This window comes from Erithacus rubecula (genome assembly GCF_903797595.1).
Source record: "Erithacus rubecula genome assembly, chromosome: 5".
In the NCBI taxonomy this organism is placed as follows: domain Eukaryota; kingdom Metazoa; phylum Chordata; class Aves; order Passeriformes; family Muscicapidae; genus Erithacus; species Erithacus rubecula.
In genome coordinates, this window is record NC_136687.1 from 11,703,340 (window position 1) to 11,728,274 (window position 24,935).

General features: G+C 39.5%; 1 protein-coding gene across 1 annotated transcript in view; it reads right to left on the bottom strand.

The window, feature by feature from the left end:
• SLC2A9 (solute carrier family 2 member 9) overlaps window positions 1–24,647 on the bottom strand; it is a 79,013-nt gene extending 54,366 nt beyond the window's left edge. Inside the window, exons 1-5 of the mRNA XM_079305337.1 lie at window positions 24,457–24,647; window positions 20,807–20,905; window positions 15,690–15,850; window positions 12,056–12,180; window positions 10,787–10,932 (exon numbers count right to left, since the gene is read on the bottom strand). Coding sequence (XP_079161463.1) covers window positions 10,787–10,932; window positions 12,056–12,180; window positions 15,690–15,850; window positions 20,807–20,905; window positions 24,457–24,534 — 609 coding nt within the window. The 5' untranslated portion in view covers window positions 24,535–24,647. The remainder of the gene's footprint in view (window positions 1–10,786; window positions 10,933–12,055; window positions 12,181–15,689; window positions 15,851–20,806; window positions 20,906–24,456) is intronic.
• Window positions 24,648–24,935: the final 288 nt, after the last annotated feature.

The following is a 24,935-nucleotide window of genomic DNA, read 5'->3' on the forward strand; positions in this document are numbered from 1 at the left end:
CTGCACAACTTATAAATAGAAATTACCTTTTTTGTATAACTTTCTTGTGTAAATGACATATTTTACCCATTTTATATGTGGGGAACAAAGAGACAAAAGCCTCTGGAATCCAATGCAAAATATTGAAAATATCCAGGAAATAGTGATTTGGTGGTCTCTTCTTTTTCATGTTCTATAAGAAGCAGGAACACCTTTAGAATTTTAGTTTGGCAAAAATATAATCACACACTCACAGACAGAAATTTCTCTATTCTCATTTTTAGATGCCTTGAAGCATCTTGCCTCAGCCTCCTGCTGCAGCTCCAGAAGAAGGCAGGTCTCTGTGATATTCTGTGTCACATCTGCCAGTCCCACAGGGGCATCTGAGATACCTTAGGGCATCAAATGATACTATGTGCTTATATTCAAGCAATTGAATTTTGTCCTTCCTTGTAGAGATCTGGCACAAAAAATGCATATCAGAAATATTCCATTTGCCCCTCAAAAAAAAAAACAAACGTATCCTTACTCAGAACAGACTGGGTAAACTTACTTAGGCATGCAAAGCCCAGAATACTGCACAAATTCAGCATTTCTCTGTTAAACTGCTACCATACCACATAAAACACTCTTTAAAGTAAAGGACAACCATGCTGGCCTGGGGCCAAGGACTGAAAAAGCACTGGGATGGAACTGATTTCTTAGAATTAGGACTGTCTTTTCTTCCCTTAGTCAATGGTATGGCACAGTGGTGATGATCATGAGGAATCTGAGAAAAGAGAACTTCTACACCTCAGGCTTCAGAGCAGCTACTCAGGCAAGGTGCAGAACTGCTGCCTTCCTCTTACCTTCTTTGTACCTCTGCAAACACTGCTCTACACCCTCCTCTGGCTGCAGAGAATGCTAATCTCACAGTTATATCTCTGCTGGACACAATTTTCTCTTTGCATGACCATTTCTGTAAACCAATTTGTCAAAATTTGTATTTCAATAGCAGATTTACAAATTGCTTACCTTCCTGTTTAAAACAGGGACAACTCAGATAATATGTGTATTTCACCTCTGTTCTGCAAACAAGTGTGTATTTTTACAGGTCACTACTACAGCTATAATTCTGACAAGAAGATTACTCAAGTTTCAGTATCTTCCCAGGTAGTAATCACAATACAGAGAGTCACCAGGCTTAAGGCTGTACAAGTCTGATACAAAATTCACAGAAATCAGCAGGAGATTTTTGTTACTGAGTAAGTGGCCTTTGGATGAGAACTTAAAACGGCTTTAAAAGTGTTTGGTGTCTGAGTCCCATGATTTTCTCTTCACTAAATGGCATGTTAGATCATGAGGGGGAGAATTAAAGTATCTGCTACAAGCCCCCTAGATGGTTTTTTGTCCAATTTTTATTGGAGTAACAATTAACTTTTTACTCCACACTTATATGCCATATAATATGTCTTCATTTCTTATTCATCTCTGATAGATGTAAAAATTTCAGAGAAAAGCAATGTGAAATGGGAAGCTTTCACAAAGGATTATTATCAGCAGCCAGCATATATAATTGAGCTTTTCTTTAGGAAGAAATATGAGAGTTATGCTGGAGCTAGGCAGACTTTCTGACATAACTTCCTTTCAGTGATGCATTTAGACTCAGGTTAGCATCCATAAATAACAAAATATAAAAATAGTAAATTAAAATAATTGAGGAGGATAAGACTCAGTTTTTCAAACATGAGAACATGCTATCATTCTGGTGCCCTCGGGTACCTCAGATGTCCCTGGGACTGGCAGATGCAGCACAGAACTCCAAAACCTGCATCCTTTTGGGCCTCCAGTGGGACATGAAGAAAAGTGCTCCGTGGCATCTAGAAATTGCATTAGTTGCAAATCTTTTTTTATGTGATTATATTTTGCCAAAGTGAAGTTATGAAAGTTAGGCTAAGGTAAATCAAGGCTAAGAGAAAAATAAACATAAAAGTACCTAAAGCACATTTTCTGTTTTAAACAAAACTGAAATGGTTGAATATTTAATCTTGACAATTCTTTAATGACAACAAATCTGGGTTGGGTCTAAAAAGAAAACTCAATTCATTTTAATTTGACATTTACTTCAAGTATTAAAAAACCCTCAACATCCTAATTAAGAATATACCTCCCATTTTTTTCCTTTTGCTAGCAGTTTCAAAAGCAAAGACACTCAAGAGTAGAAACACATCCTCCTACTCAACATGATGACTGCATGCTATCATACAGTGCTTGACCAACTTATCATGGCATTAATGTCTAATTTGTAAAGGACAAATTTACATATTAAGGCATGAATTTGCAATAATGGGTGGTTTTACAATATATAATAGAAAGTAAAACTGAAATGTTAATCTTGAAGGTTAGGAACCTTTGAAAATGTTTAAGTGGTGGTTGTCTCCCCAGTGCGTGAAACACACTTGGAAGGAAGTCACAGGTCAAATTGTTTTAGATTTATTGCTTAATAACAGATTTTTAAATATTATCATATAGTCAAGCACTAAGGAAACAGGCAAATTTGAAATGTTTACTTACTCCTAAACACCTGAAGCAGAGTCCAACTTAGACAGGGTAAGATGAGTTTTACAGACAGACATATTTGTTATTGGGTCAGCTACAGTGACAAACTCACCTTTTAAGTCTGATAAAGTAGCATAAAATCATATTTTAAATATTAGTATAAACAAATGCTCAAAGTTTAGTTACATGTGTTAGCTATGTTTCAGTGGATAAGAAGAAAATTATAAGCAACTGCTATCAGCCTCCATGGTGTTTGATGCCTTTATTTCTTTCACATCTGTTGAAGGATATCTTCCCAGAAAAGCTTGTCTACTGCTTTTCCAACTGGCTTAAGTAAGCAGAGAACAGCTAAATAGAAATCTTCTCGAGTCAGGTGAGCAGTGTTTCACTGTCTATGATCAGAAATTCTCACTGATGATAATCTTTCATTCCAACATTAGATGCTCTACCATTAAGTCTTTTGTTCATTGTTGAATCTAAATTATATATCTATCTCCATAGTGCTCTTGTTTCCATAATCACACTTCCACTTTCAGACAACTCCTCTCCTGTAAGATGTTCTCCTTCCCAAATGCAAAACTGCAACATTTCAATATTACATATGGCCCATCAACCATATGTTGTTAAAACTTTGGGAATTGAAGCCTCGCAGCACAATTTTAATGGACTGAAACTCATTTGCAAATATGAAGACACACAGCTGTTTTCCCATGCATTACTTAATGAGTTCTGTACAGAAGAGTGATGAATAAATACCATTGTGTCTGTCTCGGGGAACCAATAAAAAGTTGATTTATAAACTCCAATAAATACATAATCTCAGCTGATCCACAATAGATATAAACAAAGTACCTCACTAAATGTCTCCTTCAGAAATACACCAACATGCACCACATTCACCCAGCAGGGTTGGTATAACAGAGCAGACCTCTTCCCATGGATCCTACTGAACTATGAATATGCAACAACCCAGAGGGTCCTGGCACTATTTCTGTACTTTTATCAGCACCACCAAGGCTGTGCCTGCTGCCTGCACAGCATCTTCCGTTGACTACATCAACTAACCCTTGGGTGAGTTGACCTTCATGACCCTGATTGGCAACTCACAGCTTGTGTTGAAGCTTGTGTCTTAATAAAAGACTTGGAAATTGCTTCAGCAGAAAGAGATTTGCTGCATTATTATATTATGCATTATGTTACTGTGAGAACAGAAAAGTTCCATTGCTAGAAAAGGAAAGAACTAAGACTAGCTGAAAAAGGACTGTCCTCTTTCAAATCACTGCCTTAAGCAGTTCTTAATTGGCATGTCTGGTAGCAGTTTGCAGGAAGTGCAGGCAGACATCAAACACCTGCAGAAATTAGTGACTATCTGAATGAGCACTGAAATATTCTTGGCCTTTCTTTCTTTCCTTTCTTTCTTTCTTTCTTTCTTTCTTTCTTTCTTTCTTTCTTTCTTTCTTTCTTTCTTTCTTTCTTTCTTTCTTTCTTTCTTTTTCTTTCTTTCTTTCTTTCTTTCTTTCTTTTTCTTTCTTTCTTTCTTTCTTTCTTTCTTTCTTTCTTTCTTTCTTTCTTTCTTTCTTTCTTTCTTTCTTTCTTTCTTTCTTTCTTTCTTTCTTTCTTTTTTTTTTTTTTTTCTTTTCTTTTTTTTTCTTTCTTTTTCTTTCTTTCTCTTTCTTTCTTTCTTTCTTTCTTTCTTTCTTTCTTTCTTTCTTTCTTTCTTTCTTTCTTTCTTTCTTTCTTTCTTTCTTTCTTTCTTTCTCTTCCCCTCCCTTCCTCCTGTTGAGAAATTCCTTTCTTTGTGAGGGTGTTTCTCTGAGTTATTCTTAGTGATATCATCCCCTTAAGGATTTGAGCAGCCACTTATAAGCACCAAAGTGTCTCCTGTATCCTCAGCAGAAGTTTTAAAACACTCCTCAGGGAAGGCTCTAGCTTTTCATTCAGTTTTGCATTTTACTATACAAATATAAAGCAGTTTTGTTTCTGTGTTTTTTAAGAAATTCTGTACAAGCTCAGCAGTCCAGTGAATTGGCAGAGGCCAAGGTAACTTGGAATCACCTTTTGCAAACCTGGCTTAATAGCAGAATGGTTTCCAGGAGTCTGTGAGACCACATCCTCAAACTCTTGCTCTAAACCTAGACAAATCCTGACCAAAAACCCCCACAACTAGTAACCAGAACTGATGAGAAAAATTCATGTGTTATTTTTCCCAAGTCCTACACTAACTTTTGCTCTTAAGAAGTCATTAAGAACTAGCAATTTAAATAATAAAATAGATTCCACAAAGCTGCATGTTTCTACAAATGCAAACAGCTCCACCATCATACAGGCCATTAATGAAGATACTGAACAGGACTGGAACTCTGGGCTACATCACTAATTACTGACTTCCAAACTAGTCTTTGCTTCAGCTGACTATATTTTAGAATATAACTAGGCAGAGTGAAGATGTTATAGACTTTTGTTTTTTTATTCTGCATAGCCAGGTGTTTCAAATTATTGCAAACAGGACACTTTAGGATTTCAAGTGATCCTAGAAAATGCTGAACTGGAGGAGGCATTTGAAAATATAAACACCTTGTTATATTCTGTAGACAGCATAAGGCATAAACTGCTTTAATTTCCATTAATTTAATTTCTTGCAGCTGCATGAAGTTGCAAGAGTTCACCTGTCTCTTATGGCCACAAGAGCTCTCTGTTCTATACTCTGAAATTCTCACTTGTATTTTAAACAAGAGTATCTTTACCTACAGTCACTATCATGGTTCAAGCAGAAGATAAACATACAGAACAAAAGAACTCACAGAAATATATTAAGAAACTGGTCTACTCATATTTTGTCTTATCATGTTAGAGTGTCAGATTCATTCAAGAACATCTCCAACAGACCATTTTGCCATTGGTGTCCACCTGCAGGCTTCAGGTTCCTCGAATGATTTGGAATTGCTTTCTCTACTCATCTGTAATTTTTGTTTTAGACAGTTTTTAAGGAATCCTTGAATCTGAGTCAGAGTCTTAGAAAGAAGGATCAGTTAAAAAAAAAGGAAAAACAAAGGAAAAATCACTCTGAAAATGAAGCTTTGACATGTAAAATCAAAGCTTATTTTCAGAACAACCTTCAACTGCACAGGCTGTACAATCTATTCCATCACTGTCTGTTTTTGAGCAAGTGAAGGAGTACTTCTAAAAGACCTTGGTAGAGCAAAATGAAAAATTCCTGTATAAACTTTCCTATATACACAGTTATCTATCACATCAAATGCATCATTTTAAGAGGTCTGCTAAAGAAAATCAGAGTTTAACACAGCATCAACAGAAGTTTTTAGTTTTATCATAACTATTCCTCAGTTCATTTGTGTAAAAAAAAAATCTTGAAAGGGACTCATCAGAGATGTTTCCTTACTGGGAATATAGTACAGTGTCTATGTAGTTCATTGGTTCTTTTCCAGATTTAGCTCAATTTGCTGCAAAGATTAATATTGATATTTGTATCAGTAGCAGAGGACAGTTTGGCCAGTGTCATCCTGTGTCACAAATCTATTTCCAGCTAAATACCTTTTTAAAAACAGGTATTCTCTAGCCAAATATGCATTAAGGCTGCTAAAAATCCTCAGAAAATGTAACTAGACTAATTCATGTGTCTTCTATGACAAAGAAAACATCCAATTAATGAAGTTTATGACTTTAACCATGTACACAAGAGATTTGCAATAAATTCCAAATGCTTTTAAAGAAGTATTGAGAAGAATCTAGACAAGCAGCATTACAGAAAAATATAATTTCACAATAAATTCTAAAACTTCTCTGGTGCACTTTGTTTCTGATGCACTCATGCCTTGAGTGTTTCCCCAGCATGGTGTTACCCATAGGAGCTGTTTAACCCTGATTTTTCTTGAGAAGCCACTTCCCAAATCTGATCATTGCTGCTCAATCCTGTACTCTTTTTAAAACAGAAAGACCAAACCCCCTGTACTAGCAACATTAAAGAGATGAACACTTCAGGAATTTTACATTTTTTTCTGTTTAGTGTTTAGTCTATCTGGTGAGTCTTAGGATGCAAGCGAAGCAAAGTTTTTAGGGTAACATGCTATCTATCCATTAGGAAACAATGCAACCATGCAGTTAGACAAGCTCTTGGGTGCTTGAATTTTATAAACTAAGGCTGCCAAAGTAAACAGAACAAACCAAAAAATTCTATTTGTCCATTGGTGTACCAAAGGCAAGCAGCTGTTCAGTCAGAGAAGCAGCAGAGCTGCCCAGCCATGGGCCCAGCTCCAGGGAAAACAACTGCAGCTTGGCAAAGCCTGGCACAGCAGGCTCAGGACAGAGCAGAGGGCTGAGGAAAGCCTGGTAGTGGCAGCTGTTTCAGCTTTACCTGTCCTCAATAAATATACACACTGGGAAAAAATTTTTCCTCTCTAGTATTAATACACAGATGAAAGAGATACTGAAGCTCAATGTATGTTGGAAATAAGAACACTGTGACTACTGCAAATGTATTCAGAAACTAAATCCTCTAAAATCTAAGGAAAGGTTAAAATCCACTTTCATTAAACAAAATTAAGCTGTAGAATAGATAGTCTGACAGTTTACAATATTTAGAAGATATTACCATGGTAAGGAAAACCTGTGGAGAAGGACATTCCATGTAGGAGGAACTAGATGAGCTAGCTAGAGAGATAACTTAAGTTTCATGGAATATGCCAGAATCAGGCCAGACAATATTCCCCCTGGACAGTAAGTGTAAATTTGAACTTTCCAAACTGAAGCTGACAGTGCACTGGCCTTTGCTTTGCAGGAGCAATCTGTCAGGAAAAATAGGCTGGGTGATTCAATTGCAGAATCACAGAAACAGAGAGAATGGAAATACCTGAAGGGCAGTGTTTGAAGAAGTGACAGGTCTAAGATAGTTTGTCCTTATCTTATTATCTGTTTTTTTTTCTTCAGATACATGGAAAGCTGCACATGCTGTACAACCAAAAATGGCCTGAATTAAATAACCATGTAGCCAGTAGCAATAATTCAGTGCCCATATTACAGCAGATAACATCATTGCACACCTGTGGGGCTGCACCAAGCTGTCACCTACAGATGCCAGGGCTTCCTGAAGAATCAAGGGCTCTGGCTCACAGAACACAAGATGCCAGCAGGTGAAAATGAGCATGCAGCTCTCAGCAGCTGGGGTGCTGGGAGAAGCAGGTCACCAGCACGTGAAGTCATTGTGCCCTGTACTCTGACCAGCCCACTTTTCCATGGTGGAATTTCCCAAACACCAGTGGAGACATTGGAGATAGGTTTTCTCATAGGTTAGGATCTATAAGAATCAGAATCTTGAATAAAAGCATTTCTGTGATTTGTCGGGTGGGAGGCAATTAGGACTGTGGAAAGCAAGTAAAATCAAGTCACTGCAGCAGAGGACTGTTGTCACAACTGCAGCTTTTTCCTTCAAATAATCACTCTTGGTAAGCATTACATATTGAAGAAATACATTCTAAAATTAGTACCTTTGGGGACAAATAAAATAAAATTCTATACATTCAGGATAAAAAAAAAAAGTCTATATTTAGGTGCTACAATCTTTATCAGATTGCAGATTTTTTTGTTGCATTTGCTCTTTTATACTATAACTTAAAAATTTAACTTAAGTCGTATTTGTTCAGTTCATGTCAATATGGCACAGAAAAGAATTAAATGCATTTCTGCAATATTTCAGACAAAATATTTTCAGGAAAAACAGGAAATATTTAATATAATTCTATTTTTTAAAGTATTGTTTCATCTGGGTTATTGTTCTCCAGGGTTCAAATTTAAACCAAGAATTATTTGACCAACCTTGACAAACAAAGGATTGATAAAAAATCAATTTAGGGCTGCTTAAACTACTTGATACAAAAAGCAGAAAGTACTTTTGAATTGAAGTAATACTCATTGCTTTAGAGATATTTATATCACAATATCACATTTAAGAGACACTTTTGCATTTGATAACAGAGGAAATCATCACTTAGGTTGTTAATAAATGCTTGTTAACACTGTGCCCCACAGCCAACATAAACACTTTCCTTTTCTGTGGAGAAACTTCTACAGAACCACTGAAGGCAACATCCTCATATAATCCACATAAATGTACCAAGCCCCAATTTGAAATTTAAATTTTCTGCTCAAGCTACTTCAGCCAGGAGCCTGTTCCAAACATCACTCTGATGAATCTCAGCATGCAATTATTCACACAATATGTATAAAAAAATCATTCTTGTAGCCATATTGTCTTTGAGATTAAGCCACTCTATTCCCTCTTTCTCATGTTAGCAAGGTGCAGTCAGTTCTTCTCCCTTCCCTCTGTTGACCACAAAGCAATGTTGCTGTTACCTCCTCACCCATCCTGACATCCCTTTTTCAGTCGCTTCCAGCAAGACACTCATCTCTGTTTTTTCCCTCCTTTCTTCAAAACCATCACTGCTTAGATACTATGGTTAATAATCTCTTAGATATTTGCTCAATTTACAAGTAATAGACACATGGCAGATCTCAGCAGAAAATTAATGAAACCAAGACAGAAGACAAGTATTTCTAACTAGTATTATTCACAACAAATTCTAATAAGAAAAAAACAACTACAGAGCAGCAAAATAAAAACTACCTGCCACTGAAGGAGTTTCAATGGGACCTCCATAAACCTAGGGAAAAAAATCCTGGCTAGACTGAAACTAAGAGAAATTAATAGAAAAAACCTGCCCACATGCCCAACATATTCAAACTGCCTCAAATAAATTGGCTGAAAGCATTGTAATTCACATCAGCCAAAACTTTGTTCTTTTGCATGCTGATGTTACCCACCTTGAAAAAACTAATTCCACAGATATTTCTTCTTACATAAATTTATGTCTGTCTTTAATGGTGTCATATTAATTAACTTCACACTAAAGCAGGTTGTAGAACAGAAGCACTACCTCCATAATGTGCTAGCAGCAGCAATGGTGAAGAAAGGAAGACAAGATGAGAAATACAACCAGCAAGAATGAGCTGAAATCAAGCAATAAAATTCACCTTTGAAAGTGTATGCATGTTTCAGAAACCCTAATTTAAAAAAATCCTCCTGCTACATAAGGGCTCCCATATTCTAAGCAATCAAATTGGCCTCTTTAAATTTTCTGCCCTCATTTGTAATAGATTGGCTTCCAAGGCAAGAGAAGGGACATCTGCAGAAGCCACACAATAAAAACCATTTTAAGTTTTTTCCTAAAATCTGTTGCTTTGAACAGGCAGGGGAGAAATCTGTCCTTCAATAAAGGGTAAATTGAATCAAATCATTAGCCTTCAGGAGAGCTGAACAGAATAAATGGGCAGAATAAGAAAGCTGGTCAGGCAAAAATATAAGTGTCAGGGAGGATGGTATAATGTATTTACAAAGGAGTTGCCTTTGAATGGACAGAAAAGGACAAGCTCCTCTCATTTTCCAACTCTTTGCTACTTTTTCTGGTTGTCAGAAGGGATTCTGTGTTAAAGTTTCAATGTGAGAGGATTGCTGCAGACCTTTCCTCCACACCTTTCCTTCTGCTTTGAAGATTCATCTCTGAATGGAAAGCACCTGGTCACATCAGGTGTCCACTGTGGTTCCTTCCAACCTTACCCATTGTGTAATTCTGTATTTCCAATTGCCAGCCTGAACAAAACTAGAGTTCATTTATTCAGAGTAATGATGACATCCAGTGGCCACCAAGTTAATCTCAGCCTATGACAGCATGACAACCTCTTATATGAATAGATAATCTTTCCACAAAGGTGTGTTAGCTGTGCTTTTCTATAACTTAGTCTAAAAGCAGGACAAGTAAGGATTGCACTAAAAGGAACACTAAAATCACTAAGCAAGAGTCTTCCTATTCAGGTTCTCATAATAACTCTATCCAAGCCTTTTTCAGCTCTATCTCACATTGAAAAATTAGAGATCAAAAATATATAAACTCTTAAGCATTTAAATGGTGCCCAAAGAAACTGGAAACCAGCAAAAATAGATGGAGATGGAGAAAGGGGGAGAAGGAGATCTGCATACAGACACACATGAGCCACTGAAGCTGTTGGAACTGCTGGCCACATCCACCAAACTTAGTCATGCTTTCAATATGTGCTTTTGGAAGACGTGGAGCAAACTACTTTACAAAGTGCTTCAAAAAGAAATCTTTCTGCTTTTGTAAAGAATCCAGTCAAAACATGAAAATGTGACTCTTAGAGCATGCTTGTGTTCTTTGATAGAAAAGGTCTGTTGAATACTTACTTGCCCAAATATTTCTGGCAGCCCCAAAACTTGACCAGTGAAAACACCAATACAAATGAAAATTGCTGTGACCTGACCCAAGGAACCACGGATTTCCTTAGGAGATATTTCACTCAAATACATGGGGAGGGCACTTAAGGAAATGCCTACAAAGGAAGAACAAAACCCATATATTAAGTCATAACATTTTTATTATGCCAGGTATGCAACAAATTTCTATTAAAAGGAGCCTGAGTGATAATCTGCTCACAAGGGTGGCATAAAAATTTGCAAGGAGCAGAATTATATCTATCCATACATAACATGCATTATTTTCCCTGCATGTCGAATTACTTTCACACCATTTAATAACTGTGGGATTGATTATCTGTTACAGATTTACAGTGATGTGTATAGGCTGCTTGTTGATGTGGAGCACCAAAGGTTACTCAGGGATGTGAATCTCCAGGAGGACAGATTTTATGTTTTAAATTTGCTCATCCCTAAGCAAGCAAAATCACGTTAACACTGGTGTGGGTAAGGGAAAGAAAGCCCAGTGCATCAGTCAGACAGAGCAAACATTGTCAGATGAAGTAGTTTTACTGTAAACAGCATTAACAGATGTTCCTCTCAATACAAGACTATAGCTGCAATGAACTCTTCACAATAGGCATAAAATAAAAGTAGGAGTTCTGCTTAAAGCCAGGAACAGAACAAACAAATGCATGACCCTGGTCAGTACAATGGCAATGTTTGCATAACTCCAGAAATTTGGTTGCTTGATGGTAGTCTGAGATCAAAATTAGCAGAAACCTTTCATTCTATCTGCAAGATTATTCTGGTGCTGCAGTGCCCCCATGGTTTACTTTCAAACTGGAAAGACCATATTGTTAGGAACAACTGAGGAGGTACCAAACCTTCCCTAGTCCTGCAGGTATCAGCATGGGATCCAACAACTTCTAAGCACAGCAGAAAGCAGTGTTGATAACAGAACACACTCTCCTAGTCAAGGGGTTTTCATGGCATGGAAACAAATACACTCTACATGGCTGGAAGAGGAAAGCTGGGGAAAAAACCAGCATTGTCAGCAGTGGAGAGCATCCATTCCAGAGTCTCCTCCAAGCATCAGATCCTCCAGCCCTTAGGGGGCCATTCTGTCCCAGGGAAATCAGTGTGGCTACAGCTAGCCCCTGGAACACCTCTGGTGTAAAGCAAATCCTAAGCAGGGAACAGGAGGAGTGTGTGCACGGCACAAGCATTTCAGACATGCAGGGTGTGACCAAAGCTTACCTGCATCCACACCCATGATGACACGGCCCAGGATGAGCATTTCAAAGGACCCTGCCAGCAGGGACAGGGACATCAGCAATGCAGCTGCCACTGCAAACACGTTATTGAGCACCAAGGTGCATTTCCTGAAAGGCAGAGATGGTTTGGGTAGGCACCAGCATCATGGCAGTTAGATCTAGCTGTACTAGAAGCACACTAAGCTATTATTCTTAAATGTCTATAAATTAAAAGTGCCTAACAAACACTGCCTCTTAGATGTGTAGAGTTCCCAAAAACAGCACTATACCAACACGGATACAGTTTCACCCCTATACCACAGTTAAAAAAAATCATAACATAGATAACTAAAGAGCTGTACTTCAGAAGCACAGCAAGGAGCCAGTTTATGCATCCTAAAAACCCAAGTACCAGACCTGAGGCAAGGAGCCAGTTTATGCATCCTAAAAACCCAAGTACCAGACCTGAGGCTCTGTACATGAATATAAATAAGCACACAGTGGATAGATATCTGCATGGAGAACCCAAAAAATATACTTCAAATAGCAATAAGCTGATATAACTACAGGTTACAAAAAATATTTGGGCTCATTCAAGTAATAAAAATCAACACTTTTCTAAAAATTGTTGGAATTAACCAAAATGCAGGTTTACATATTTCTTCCCATCTTTTAAAATTATTTCATTCTATAACAGTAAAATAAAACATTAGTCTTTTTCAAATTAAATACATGCTCTTTACTGCAAACTATAACTTTGTTAAAAAGTAAGAACAAAATCGCAAAAACATATTTTAAAATTTTCAAAACATCTACATTTCTTATTTGCCAACAGCATAATTCATTTTAGCTTTCATCTTTCAGAACTTTCTGCTCAAGTTTGAGGGATCAGTTAAAAAGGAGTGGCCAGGAAGGCTGGTCCTTTCCTTTCTAAAGCAAATGACAAACTCTCCCACCAGTTCTAATTTCTTAAGTATCAACTGGAAATTTCACACCCTTTGAAAAGCCACTCATCTTGTCACAACAGATGAGCACCTTTTTGAAGGGAAATATTTTTAACACATGTATTTTTAATTACTATTCCTGTTTTCTAGTGAGTTTTGAGCACTGAATGAATAGCATGGCTTGAAGATTGAAAAATGAGGTACAATTCTTTTCAAGTCTGTACAACATAACCATCAGAGTGATGACTGTACTATTTGGAATAGATTTTTCAGATGTATTCTGAGATGGCTGAAGTGATACAAATAATGACAAAAATGGAAAGAAAATATTCATTCAGGTCAAACAAGTCTTATACATTCACCTGAAGACATTGCTTTTTTCTCCTTTAATTTAAATAAAAGCTATAAAATACACATCTTTTGAGAAAAAGAGTCTGTACCAAGGTTTTGGAAGCACTGGGGCTGCAGGAGTGGCTTCTGTGGGAGATGGAGTGAGGGTGTGACCAGGTCAGTGGAGGAGAGGGTGATCCAGGCCTGAGCAGGGACATTCCAGAGGGACTGTGGTCCATGGGCACCCAGACTGGAGCAGAGGAGGAGTGAGGAGCAAGGAGTGGCACAGAGGAATTGCTGCCCACTGGCCCCATCTCTTTGTACTGAACTTTCAGTGAAGGCACTGAGTGTGACCACTTGCTGTGGTACCAGGGAGAAGGAGAGGAGCCTGTTGTGATGCTCAGACTAAGATGTCTCCCTAGAAGTGACCTAAAGAATCCCTTGAGCATTTTGGTCTGGGTGCTCAGGATAAACAACAGCAGATCCTCTTCATTAGAAGAGGAGAATTTAAATTATGATGTGCCAAAGCCACATCTGAACTTGGGAATTATGTTTATGTGGATGAAGATTCCCTTTCAAAAAATTACATGTCTCTTGAAGCAAATAGGGCTAGGAATCCAATAATTTGGAATTTATGTTTTTAACCTTACAGCAATATGATTCAAAATTGTTCTTTTGAAGTCATACATTATTTCTGACTAGAGCTTTTAATCCCCCTTAGCTCATTATTCTGTGTCAGTGTAAGTGGAGCTCAGTTTCATCATACACACAACCCTCCAACCTACACTTGAGCAATTTAACAGCAAAGTATTTTATTGTTCTGCCAACATTTCACTATGTGCTCCTCAATTACCATAATGACATGTCAGTCTGGGTTCCTAGACCAGACAAACACACTGTAGGGTGAACAGCAAACTTGAGAACCATTCTTTGCTGAGCAGCCCTTATTGACACAGCCCCTTCCCATCTCTGCTCCAGCACTCACCCACTGTACCTGCAACAGAGCTGTTTGCATGGCTTAATGGAGATAAACATCATAAACAGGGGCAGAGTCTGCAAGTGTAAAAGGTCTGCCCTGGAAACCTGACCAGCTCCAGTAGAAGTGGTGTATCTATGGCAGAAACCAGCCACCATTTTCACAAACCTGCACACAAAGCTCTTCTACTCTTCACTGAAAATTTCAGCCTTCTGAACTCATTTTTACTTCCATTTATTTTAATAAAGACTCAGCAATATTCTGAGAATTAATCAGTCTGAGTCAGGCAAAGTTTCATATTTCTAACAAGTATGTTAAAGCCAAATGTATGATTTGGCAGAAGAAATTGAAAACCTAGAAAAAAATAATGTAACTATGGAAAATATTTAAAAATTGAAAATCGAGTGCTGAAGTGACAAAATAGATTCCTGAAGAATGGGTAACAGCTAAGAATACTGACCTGCTGTAAGCATGAAATAGAAGAACTTGAAAATATACTCTTTGAGATGAAAAATTACATATGAACAAGTTAGAGAATAGTTGGGATAAAAATAGATCTAGAAAAGTACAATCTAATAGAAATAGTGAAAATATAAACAGGAAATTAAGAACACTGGAGGTTTACACTTATATTTAAGCCTCCATGATGATGTTCTCCTGCGATTTAACTGACCAAGAGATAATCAAAAATATTGAATTTACAATTTTAAGAAATCCAAATAAGCATTTGTAATGAATGCTATAATGGTGGGGATTTTTTAATGCCCTTCTAAATATAGATAAATTAAAAATTATCTTTAAAATTCTATTTGAAAGACTTTATGACACTGAATTTTGACAGTTAGTACCCGCAGCAAAAAATGCAAACACACACCACTACAAATCTCTGTGGTCAAGACTTGGTCAAGTACTGCATTGTACAGAATGGATGGCATACCCCTTTCTTGGGGAAGGCCATACATGAACTTAATCCTAGTCCATTTCTTCAAACTGTATTTCAAGTGGACACAAGGATTGAAAAAAGGGTAAATTTTTATCACCATATGACAGCAAATGCTATTAATAAACAAATGAGATATGTTGATAGCTTAGTTTGTTTACAGTAAGATACTCAGGAGACTCATGAAACAAGGTTCTGCCAGTCCTTTGTGAAATAATTTCCATTTTATGGTATTTTCCTTTGGCACAGTTGACAAGTCACACTCCTGCACATCTCAACCCACTGCCCATTCAGAGCAAAAAGCTTCTGTGACTCAAACGATGCACAGGAAGTTTTCAGATTTAAAGATTTTTTGTTGTCATTGTTTTTTGTTTTTTATTTTTTTAAATAAAAGTAAAACCTTCTAGAGAGACTAGGTGGGAAACTACTTTAAATAATGCAAACTTACCTTCCAAAGAACTTCACAATTGGGGTAACAATAATGGCACCCACGAGGCCACCGATGGCAAAGATAGAAACGGTCACGGACCAGAGGAGGGTCAGCGTGCCCTCATCCACTGAGAAGCCATATCTCCTCTCCCAAGTTTCATTGTAAAACTTCTTGATAAACTGGAACAAAATACATAATGAGAACATGTGCAAAAAATCCCCCCACCAATGCCAGTCAACAAAAAACCACACACTTTAAATACAAGTGATGGAAATTAAAAACCCAGAAACCCCCAGCAGCTTTCTTGCAGGAATCACTCTTGCTCTTCTGCCTCCCTCCTCCAAAAAATGGGGCCTCATTTATAGACACAATTGCAATCAAACTGAATCAGTCCAAGCATATATGCATAGAATCATGAGGCAATACCAAACCAGGTGGGGAAAAAACCCACAGGTAGACAAGAATGTCCAGGACAAGATCACACTTTAGTCTTTAACATGCCAAAATTTATACTCTTCCTCTGCTTTCCTCACCTGGGCACAACTACAGGCTTTTAAAGGATGCCTTCTAACAGCTTCCCTAACGTTTAATTAGACTAAGTTCTTCATCTTTTTAAAAATTAAAGATATCATAGCTCCATGACAGCATTTTAACATAGTCTCTGTATTGCCTGCAGAGACATCACCTATTTACTTTCTATTTAGTCAAGCTTCCTTGTTTTCATGCTGCTACCTTTTCCAAACCAAGGAAATGCCACCATGGTGCCTGATGCTCTGGCGAGGACACAGCACCAGGAAGTTGCAGCCACTACAGCAGAAGGACACAACACACTTGGGAAAAGCTCTCAACCTCTACAGTATCAAAAGTTTAATCTTGGCACTTTTTCCCAGTTTTTCTCTGATTTTATTCAGAATGTAACAGCTCCTAAATTACCCTGGGACAGGACTCAGCATAAAAAGCCACTACATTTTCCTTCTTCAAACTAGGAACTTCAAACTTTACCTAAAGTCTGGCCTTGGACACATGAAATATTGTCTTTGAGGGCTTTTAGTTTGAATCATCACCTCTCTATCTGTAAAATATCAAAGAAAGGTGAAGGTAAAATATACAATTTCCTGTCTTCCATCTATAAAATTTCTAGTAAACTTCTTGTAACCTGAATTAAAAGGAGAACAAGGTTATTTCTCCCATCCTATCTTAAATATTTCTAAACATACAGGGAAAAAACCATATAAAATAATTAAAGTAAAAATAGAAATAGAAAATAGAAAATAGAAATAGAAATAGAAATAGAAATAGAAATAGAAATAGAAATAGAAATAGAAATAGAAATAGAAATAGAAATAGAAATAGAAATAGAAAAAAAATAAAGTCAATTTGGTGCTTGAATTATTTAGAAGTCTCACAGTAAGATTCCAAATCAATCTGCCATTAAATCAAGATCTTTGTTCTTTAATGCCAATACTCAGATTATATTTAGATTCAGACATCTAGTCTATTTGAAATTAATTTCTGATAGTAATGAATATTAAGAGAAAACACTTTTAGAACACTATTAACATTTCTTCTTAATGATAATGACTAAAAATAGTATGTAAATTACTCTTCCCTTGTGTTATGACTAATTTTATCAGCATAGCAAATATTCATGAAAAGAAAGTACAAACTAAAACACTCACTAGTAATAGATAGATGGATGTTCTGACATGTACTAGCACCTCTCTCTGGACTCATATTGCCAATAAATATGAAGCTATAACCTTCACAGAGGTTTTCAGAAGATGAACACAAAACAAACCTGGTAGACAAATCCATTGGATTTGAATCCATTGAATTCTGTGTAAAAGCTCCTTTGGGATTTTGATCAGATGTCTCAATAACACTAAAGGAATAAACCTGTATACAAAAGTTTTAGCCCCTAAACAAAATCTACAAAAAATGGTGGCTAACTGATATGAGTATCTTCATTTATCAACTGCCTCAGTTCATTATGATAATAGTGCTGGGATGAAAAAGAGAAGAGGAATATAAGGGATATATAAATTTTATATATATGAATATAATGGATATATTTTAAAAACAAGAGAGATATTTTCCTGGTCTTACCATGGCTCACACACAGTGACAGCCACTGAAGCAGCTGTCACAGCAGGCTGCATGTTAGTGCCACAGGAGCTCAGCCTGCAGCTCCTGCAGGATAAGGGCAAGGGTGGAGAGGCAGAAAGTCACAGGGACTTTGCTTCCTGTGCAGAGCACAAAGCTCATCATTGTCTCACAGTCATTGCCCACAATCAGTCCACGAAATGAACTGCAGAAAGTCAGCTCAGAAAAAGACAGCTTCATCTTGTATTCAATTAAGTCTTTTGTCTTCCTACTGCCAAGTGCTCCCATATGTTTTTAGTAAATTCTGGTAACTCTTTGAACAAGCCCATGGAAACTTGTAATTCTGGGTTTCTCAAGGAATGATACCTGTGATGGGCCATGCTCTTTCCCACAGAACTACAGGCAACTGAGTGGGAAGCAACCTTAGCTCTGAACAGAGTTTGTGCAGCTTATTTCCCTCTTGCAGCAATCAGGAAGTTAGACTAACTAAAGTTAGTAAACTAAAACTAACAGTTTCACTTTACTAAAGTAAAGCCCACCAGTGAAAACTGTAGGAGAATTCCTCTGTGGTTTGATGAGCTGACACAATTCGTGTCACTGAAAGAAAATGGACACAAGAATTTACAGATAGTTCTTCAACACTTCAGCCTTAAATTAACTTCCTTCACTCTGTCAGCTTCTGCTGACATCCTGCTGACATGCTCAGTTTGAGAATCCTAGAAACATCCTGTGATTTAGTGAATTTTCATCATCATGCCTTTTCCCCCTACTTCTCAGAGGATTATACAGTCCTTCTCTAAAGCTGGAGAACTTCAGCATCAAGAGGAATTTTACTGAAGTAAATGGGCAGAAGAAACCCAGCATTCTACAGAGAGAATGACAATCTGACAATGTTGGCTGTAAGCTGCATGTTACCACAAGAAGTTATTCATCCTACAAGTTTGGAAATTAAACTCAGCTTACAACTTGTAGGAAGTACTGCACTCCCAGTAAACCTCCTACAGGGTTCCTTTTATCTACAGCTACAAGATACTCTGCTTTGGTGTTTCTCAGTCGTCTCATATCAGTATTCCCAAAGGATCATCTTGCAGCAGACTGATTTAGTAATACACAGGTGAAAACAGATGGGGCAAAGGTTCCTTTTCTTGTGCTGCAAGAAGCACAGCTTTGATGTGGCTCACTGTTCCCACCCTGGCTGTGATCTCAGGCTATGCCCTTCCCTTCAATCTGGCCACCAATCTTCAGGGACAGGGGCAGGAAAGTGGTCAGTGGTAGGCAAATGGAAGACTCACATTAATGCTGGAGCTAGAGAGAGGGCCAGAGGACAGAGTGGTATATTCTTGAACTACACCACTTGCTTGTCAGTAGGACCACTCCTTATCCCTTATGTATGGCATAACATGAGTAAGAGACATATGAAGTTCTCAATCAAACACTGAAACCAAGAGAGCCTTCATGCATACCTGTGCTGGTATGACCAAAGCCATCAGCACAGTGCCCAAAAGTCACACTAAAGATTTCAAGCAAAAACAGACAATCCTGGTAAGTGTTATTAAGTACAAAACCTGGAATTTAGCATTTGTCACGGGGTTGCATTTTCAACCTCCCCACCCATACCACTGCAAACTATTGCATGGTTCAAAGAGAACTTTGTGAGTGCTGCCAAGGAACTCATCCCATCATTATTCTTTCCTTTACTCCTGCAGAAAGTGACAGGAAAGCTCGGACTACCAGCACAGTCCATTTATAAAATGGCACTTAAAAGTTTATAAATTGTTCTCACTACTTTGTTGACAGCTCTAAGGCAGTGCAGGAAGGATTTTTCCATCAGGACAATCAATACCATGACTTCTTGCTGATTTTTTCTAAGCTGTGTTTATCCTCTGATGGTTGTTAGGCAAAGTTATGCTTGGATATGTCATGCTAACATCCAATTTATTTAACCTTGAGTTATCATTATATAAAACACCAGGAAATTTGAAGAAAATTCCCAGAAATTATGAAGCAAGCAATTAAAAATTCCTAGAGTCTGAGTCTCTTCTTACTTCTTTGAGTCAATAGTTTACCAGATAAAATCCATATATGAAACATAAATTTTAAAAAATGCTTCTTTTGTTATTTGCATAAATATTTCATCAAGCTTTAACATGAAAAATAAGTTTAGGTGGAAATCCAGCCACATATTTTAATAGGAGATTTTCATGAAAAAAGGAGCTTAGCTTTGGAAAGGAACAATTTTGAGCTGGAATTTCCACAATTAATTCCCAATATTTACTAGCTACTTTTCAAAATAGTGTTGCAATTCACTGAATTTCTTCCTGCTGTGTTTGACTGAATTGAGGATCTCTAGATAACCAGTGTAAAAAAAAAAAAAAAAAAAAAAAAAAAAAAAAAAAAAAAAAAAAGTTCAGATTTCCATTTGTAATAACAGATATTTTAATGAAATCCTCATGAATTTTGCATACTGATTTCACAGTGCTCTATTAATCAAATCTATCCCACATGTTGCAGTCAATAGATGGTCAACCCAGAAGCTTAAAATTCAGAACCAAACTAGGCATCACAACAAAGCACAGAAGAGGAGGCCCATTATTTAAGAGCAAACCAGAAGCATTATTTACAATATCAGCACTGTGGGAATGAAATGAAAAGTGACCCTCTAGAATGTGAACAGAAGTTGCTGAACATGTGCATGCAGCTACTGAATACTCAACAGTCAGATATTAAAAATACTTTATCACATAAAAGTGTGCAAGAAGATTCAGGATTAGGTTGGACCTGGGAGAATGAGAAGCAAACCATGTGCACCCATTCACCTCCACAGCAGCATTTAGCTCTCTGACAGTCCCTGAATTCATGTGAAGACCTCATGGAAAGCAGAAAGAAGGTTTTGGGCAAAGGAACGTTACTATAAGAGATTTAATCCCCTTCTACTATGTACTCAGAGCTATAAAGGCAGGATGCTGAGGAGCACAATAGAAGGACGAGGCTGCCCTCTACTGATTTAAATTCCACTTTCGTCAGTCACTTACCACTGCAGGAGCGTTCACCACCGACAGATTGTAACCATAAAGAAAAGACGACCCAAAAGCACCAGTTAAGGAGGCTAGAATAAGACTTCCAGACCAATTCTGAAATACAAAGAAAAGATGCAGCCATTGTTAATACACTCAAAATTTATGTACCTCAGGTTTTAAACTCTCCTTAGCTGTCTTGAATAGCTCCTTCAGGCAGATGTCCTTGCTGCAGAATAATAGCCTGAAACACTTCGCCTTGCTCAATCTGAGAAAAAATACATTTGAAGTGACAGCATGTCACTTAACATCTATGGAGGCACAAGTGAACATTTGAACTTCTTTCAATCTCACAGAGTTCTGCTGCAAGCATTCCAGTAGCTCCCAACCAAAAATTAAAATGCTGGAGAAGCATAATCTCAGCAAAGGAAATTGTTGAGAGTGTATCAGTAGCACAGTGAAGTAAGGTATAGCATATATGTCACACACAGGTCTGTGGGTAGATCTGACTTGGATGAAAAATCATGAGATGGTGTGTCCCCCCCAACATAAGGATTTATGCAATTGTGACCAAAAAAATTAAAATTATGGCTACAAACTTGGTTTTGTCATCCAAATGCAAGTTTCCAACAGCAAGTTGTTGCACCCACTCTCCAGTGCCCTTTTCCCAGTGGCACATCTGTATTTCTCCCTCTTCAGGTCTCCTCCCCTCATCCTCCTCATACTCTTTTTAGCCCAACTCTGCAATTTCTGCTTCCACATCAGGTATTGAAAACAAGGTAGAATGGCTTCGATTTGAGAGATTTTGCATTTGCATTCCTTTCCAGCTTCCCCAGTATTACTTTCTGCCACTCACTTCTCCTGCAGGATTACAGAGTGTGGCAGAAGAGACCATTGCCAGCTATTCCTGAGACATTGAAATTAGTGTTTTGGTGACAGGTCAATTGCAAATGCCATCGTGTAGGTAATGAAAGACAACTCCAAATATGTTAAAATGGATGTATTTTAATGTGTTTTCAATTTTTAAGACAGCTATGAAAAGAATATAGAATTTTGGGCACAGTTCACTGCTATTTACATCCAGCCTCCCCTCTCACTGAAGCCTCAGTTCTTTCAAAAGGAGCAAGACCTGCTTAAGCAGGCCTAAGAAACTCAGCTTCAGCTGTATCACCCACCACACCATAAACAGGTTAATGAGTGAATACATTCTGCCAGCTGCACAAAGCTGTGTGCTGGCTTTGGAAAATGCAGCTCCTGAGCCTGAAGGAGGTTGGTGTAGCTGGCTCATGGCATAGCTGCAGTGGCAGTGGGCTGGAACGAGCTCCACCAGCCTTGCAGGCACAGCAGGGTGGGTGAACACACTGGGGATGCTGCCAGAGCTCCTGTGCCACACTGCTGGAGAAGGGATGAGACACCCAGGTGCCAGGGTGGGGGTCAGTGTACACCCCACACCTGTGGGGTCTGCCATGCTCACAGCTGCCAACAATGAGTGTTCAAAATGCACCCTGCAGGACGGCTGAGTGTTCAACTTCTTCCACATGATGTGGGAACCTTTTAAGAGATTACACAGTTCATTAACCAGCCTGTTTTTGGCCAGGTCAGGAGGAAGTGTGCAGGTAGTGAAAAGCTTTGTATAAGGAATATATCCTGCTGAGATCATTACATAAGCCAAACACAACTTATTATTATTAGCCAGCTTCTTAAAATGAGCCTGCCACACACACACAGAGTTTGCACCATTACTTTCTTAACAAAATGTAGAAATTTGACATAAGGATTTATTTAACTTCTGATGATAACCTCATATTAGGTGCTTATTATTTCTGCTATGCACAAGCATTCCTGCACTTAGAAGAAATTGCTACTACTCTGAATGAATGATACTGGGAAAAGTATTTCTGGTGATCTACCAGGCTGCTCCCAAAGGGTTCACAAACAATAAGTGTGAGTTTTCAAGTGTTATGCAGTAAGCTTGGTGCAATATTTCTAAAGGGCTCTACTGCAACAACATTAGACATGTCAGAAAAATCCTGCAAGCAAAAATATTTGGATCATATAACCTAAGGGTTATTAAAAATACCAATGAATGCATAAAACTTTCAGTACAGGCAAATTATATGCACATGAGGCTAACTGGAAGATAATTCAGGGCAAAACACAGAAGCACCTAGAAAACCTCACACTGTAACAACTGAATTTAGAAATTTATTCAGTACTATGAAGTTTTAAGAATACAGGCTGCTGCAGAAAACCTCAGGCTCACTCAGTTGGGAGTTTTTGGAACTTGGAACGAGAACTTCAACTTCTCCATGACCTGTCTCCTTGTTCAGTATTTTAAATATTTGCTCAAGTTTCAGCAATACCAGATAAAGACAAAAGCAAAATGAAGCAAGAATGCAACAACAACAACAACAAAAAAATCAAACTGTTGCTTAAAAAAAATTTACCCTGTGGCAACATTAGTAAAAGGAAAGGAAAGATAAGCACAACCCATAGTGTCTTTTAAAATTGCCAGGAAACAAGAAGGACCACGCCTCCTTCATAGGTGTTGCTTGGCTTCACGGCCATGCGTGTGCTCGCTGCTGCCAGCCCGGGGGCAGGAGCGTGTGACCGTCACCACAGCCCTAAGTGCTCAGTCAGGAGAGCTGCGTGTCAGCTCGCAGAGAGACCTGCAGGTACCCAGGACTGCTTACCAGTGAAAGCCCACATTTTCTGTCTAATCACAGATCCCAGGGCACTGTGGTCTGCAGATGCTTTTAGTAACTCCAGTTCTTGTTCAGTATGCAGTGAAATATTTGTGCTGGCTGCCATAAGTCTCAAATAGTCCCTTTTTTTTTTTTTTTTTTTACTGCATGACAGTTTGCATTTCAGTTTTCTAAACACAGTTTAGAGTATTGTACTTTGGTTAGTTATAGCCCTCTCCTCAGACTAAAATTAAGCACAGCTGTTAGTGGTAAACATTGAACGCATGTACAAGGAAGTTTAATATTTTAAAACAGATATTGAATTCTGTTCAATAGAATCGACACAGGAAAGCTGTTCTCTGGAGCACCACTCTGGGGACACCTCACTGAGACCCGGCGCCCTCCGGCAGCTCTGCCCTCGGGGCTGCGGGCGATGAATGGAAACCTCCGTCCCTCTCTCCCTGGCTCTGCCCTTGCCCTGAGCGCTTGCCAGCACGGGTGGTCCTGGGGAGCAGCGAGGAAGCAGCAGCAGCCCCTCGCCTGGCTCCGCTCTGGCCGGCCAGCGCCTCACCCGCGGCGGCGGCTGCGCTCCCGGCCGGGCACGCACCGGCTCCGCGCTGACCCCCGCCCATCCTCCGGGTCCGGGCTCGGCCGCTGCCATGTGTTAGCTCTGCCCACCACCGGCCTACCCTGCCCCGGTACCGACAACTTTCCGAGCGGGCAAGGGCTGTGCGACCAGCTCCGCCCGGCTTTAGGGGGACCCCCGGGGCTGTTACCCCGGCTCCCGCAGCCTCCGCGCACCACGCTCCGCACCCCGGCAGACAGGATCGTCCCCTCTCCCGTTAATCCTCCCCGAGGCGTGGGCAGCGCAGGCCGAGCTCCCCCGCCCGCCGCGCCGGGCTGGCTGCCGCTCCGCGGTGCGGGCTGCGGGCATTCCCGCGGCTCGGAAAGCTGGAAAGCTAGAATCTGCCCCGCGGTACTTACGCCCCGGCGGGCGCGGCCGCCGCGCTCCGCTCCCCGCTGCACCAGCGTGTGCGCCTCGGGCTGCGCCGCTCCGGCCATGCCGCCTCCGCACGGGCACAACGGCCGCGCATCGCCGGGGCAGCGCGGGGCAGCGCGGGGGCGGGCGGGGGGCGGCGGCGCGTCCCTGCCCCTGTCACTGCCCCGTCCCTGCCCCTGTCCCCTGTCACTGCTCCTGACACAGCTCCTGCCCCTGTCACTGCCCCTGACACAGCCCCTGTCACTGCCCCTGTCACTGTCCCTGACAGAGCTCCTGCCCCTGTCACTGTCCCTGACACAGCCCCTGTCCCTGCCCCTGTCACTGCTCCTGACACAGCTCCTGCCCCTGTCACTGCCCCTGTCACTGCCCCTGTCACTGCCCCTGACACAGCCCCTGTCCCTGCCCCTGTCACTGCTCCTGACACAGCTCCTGCCCCTGACACAGCCCCTGTCACTGCCCCTGT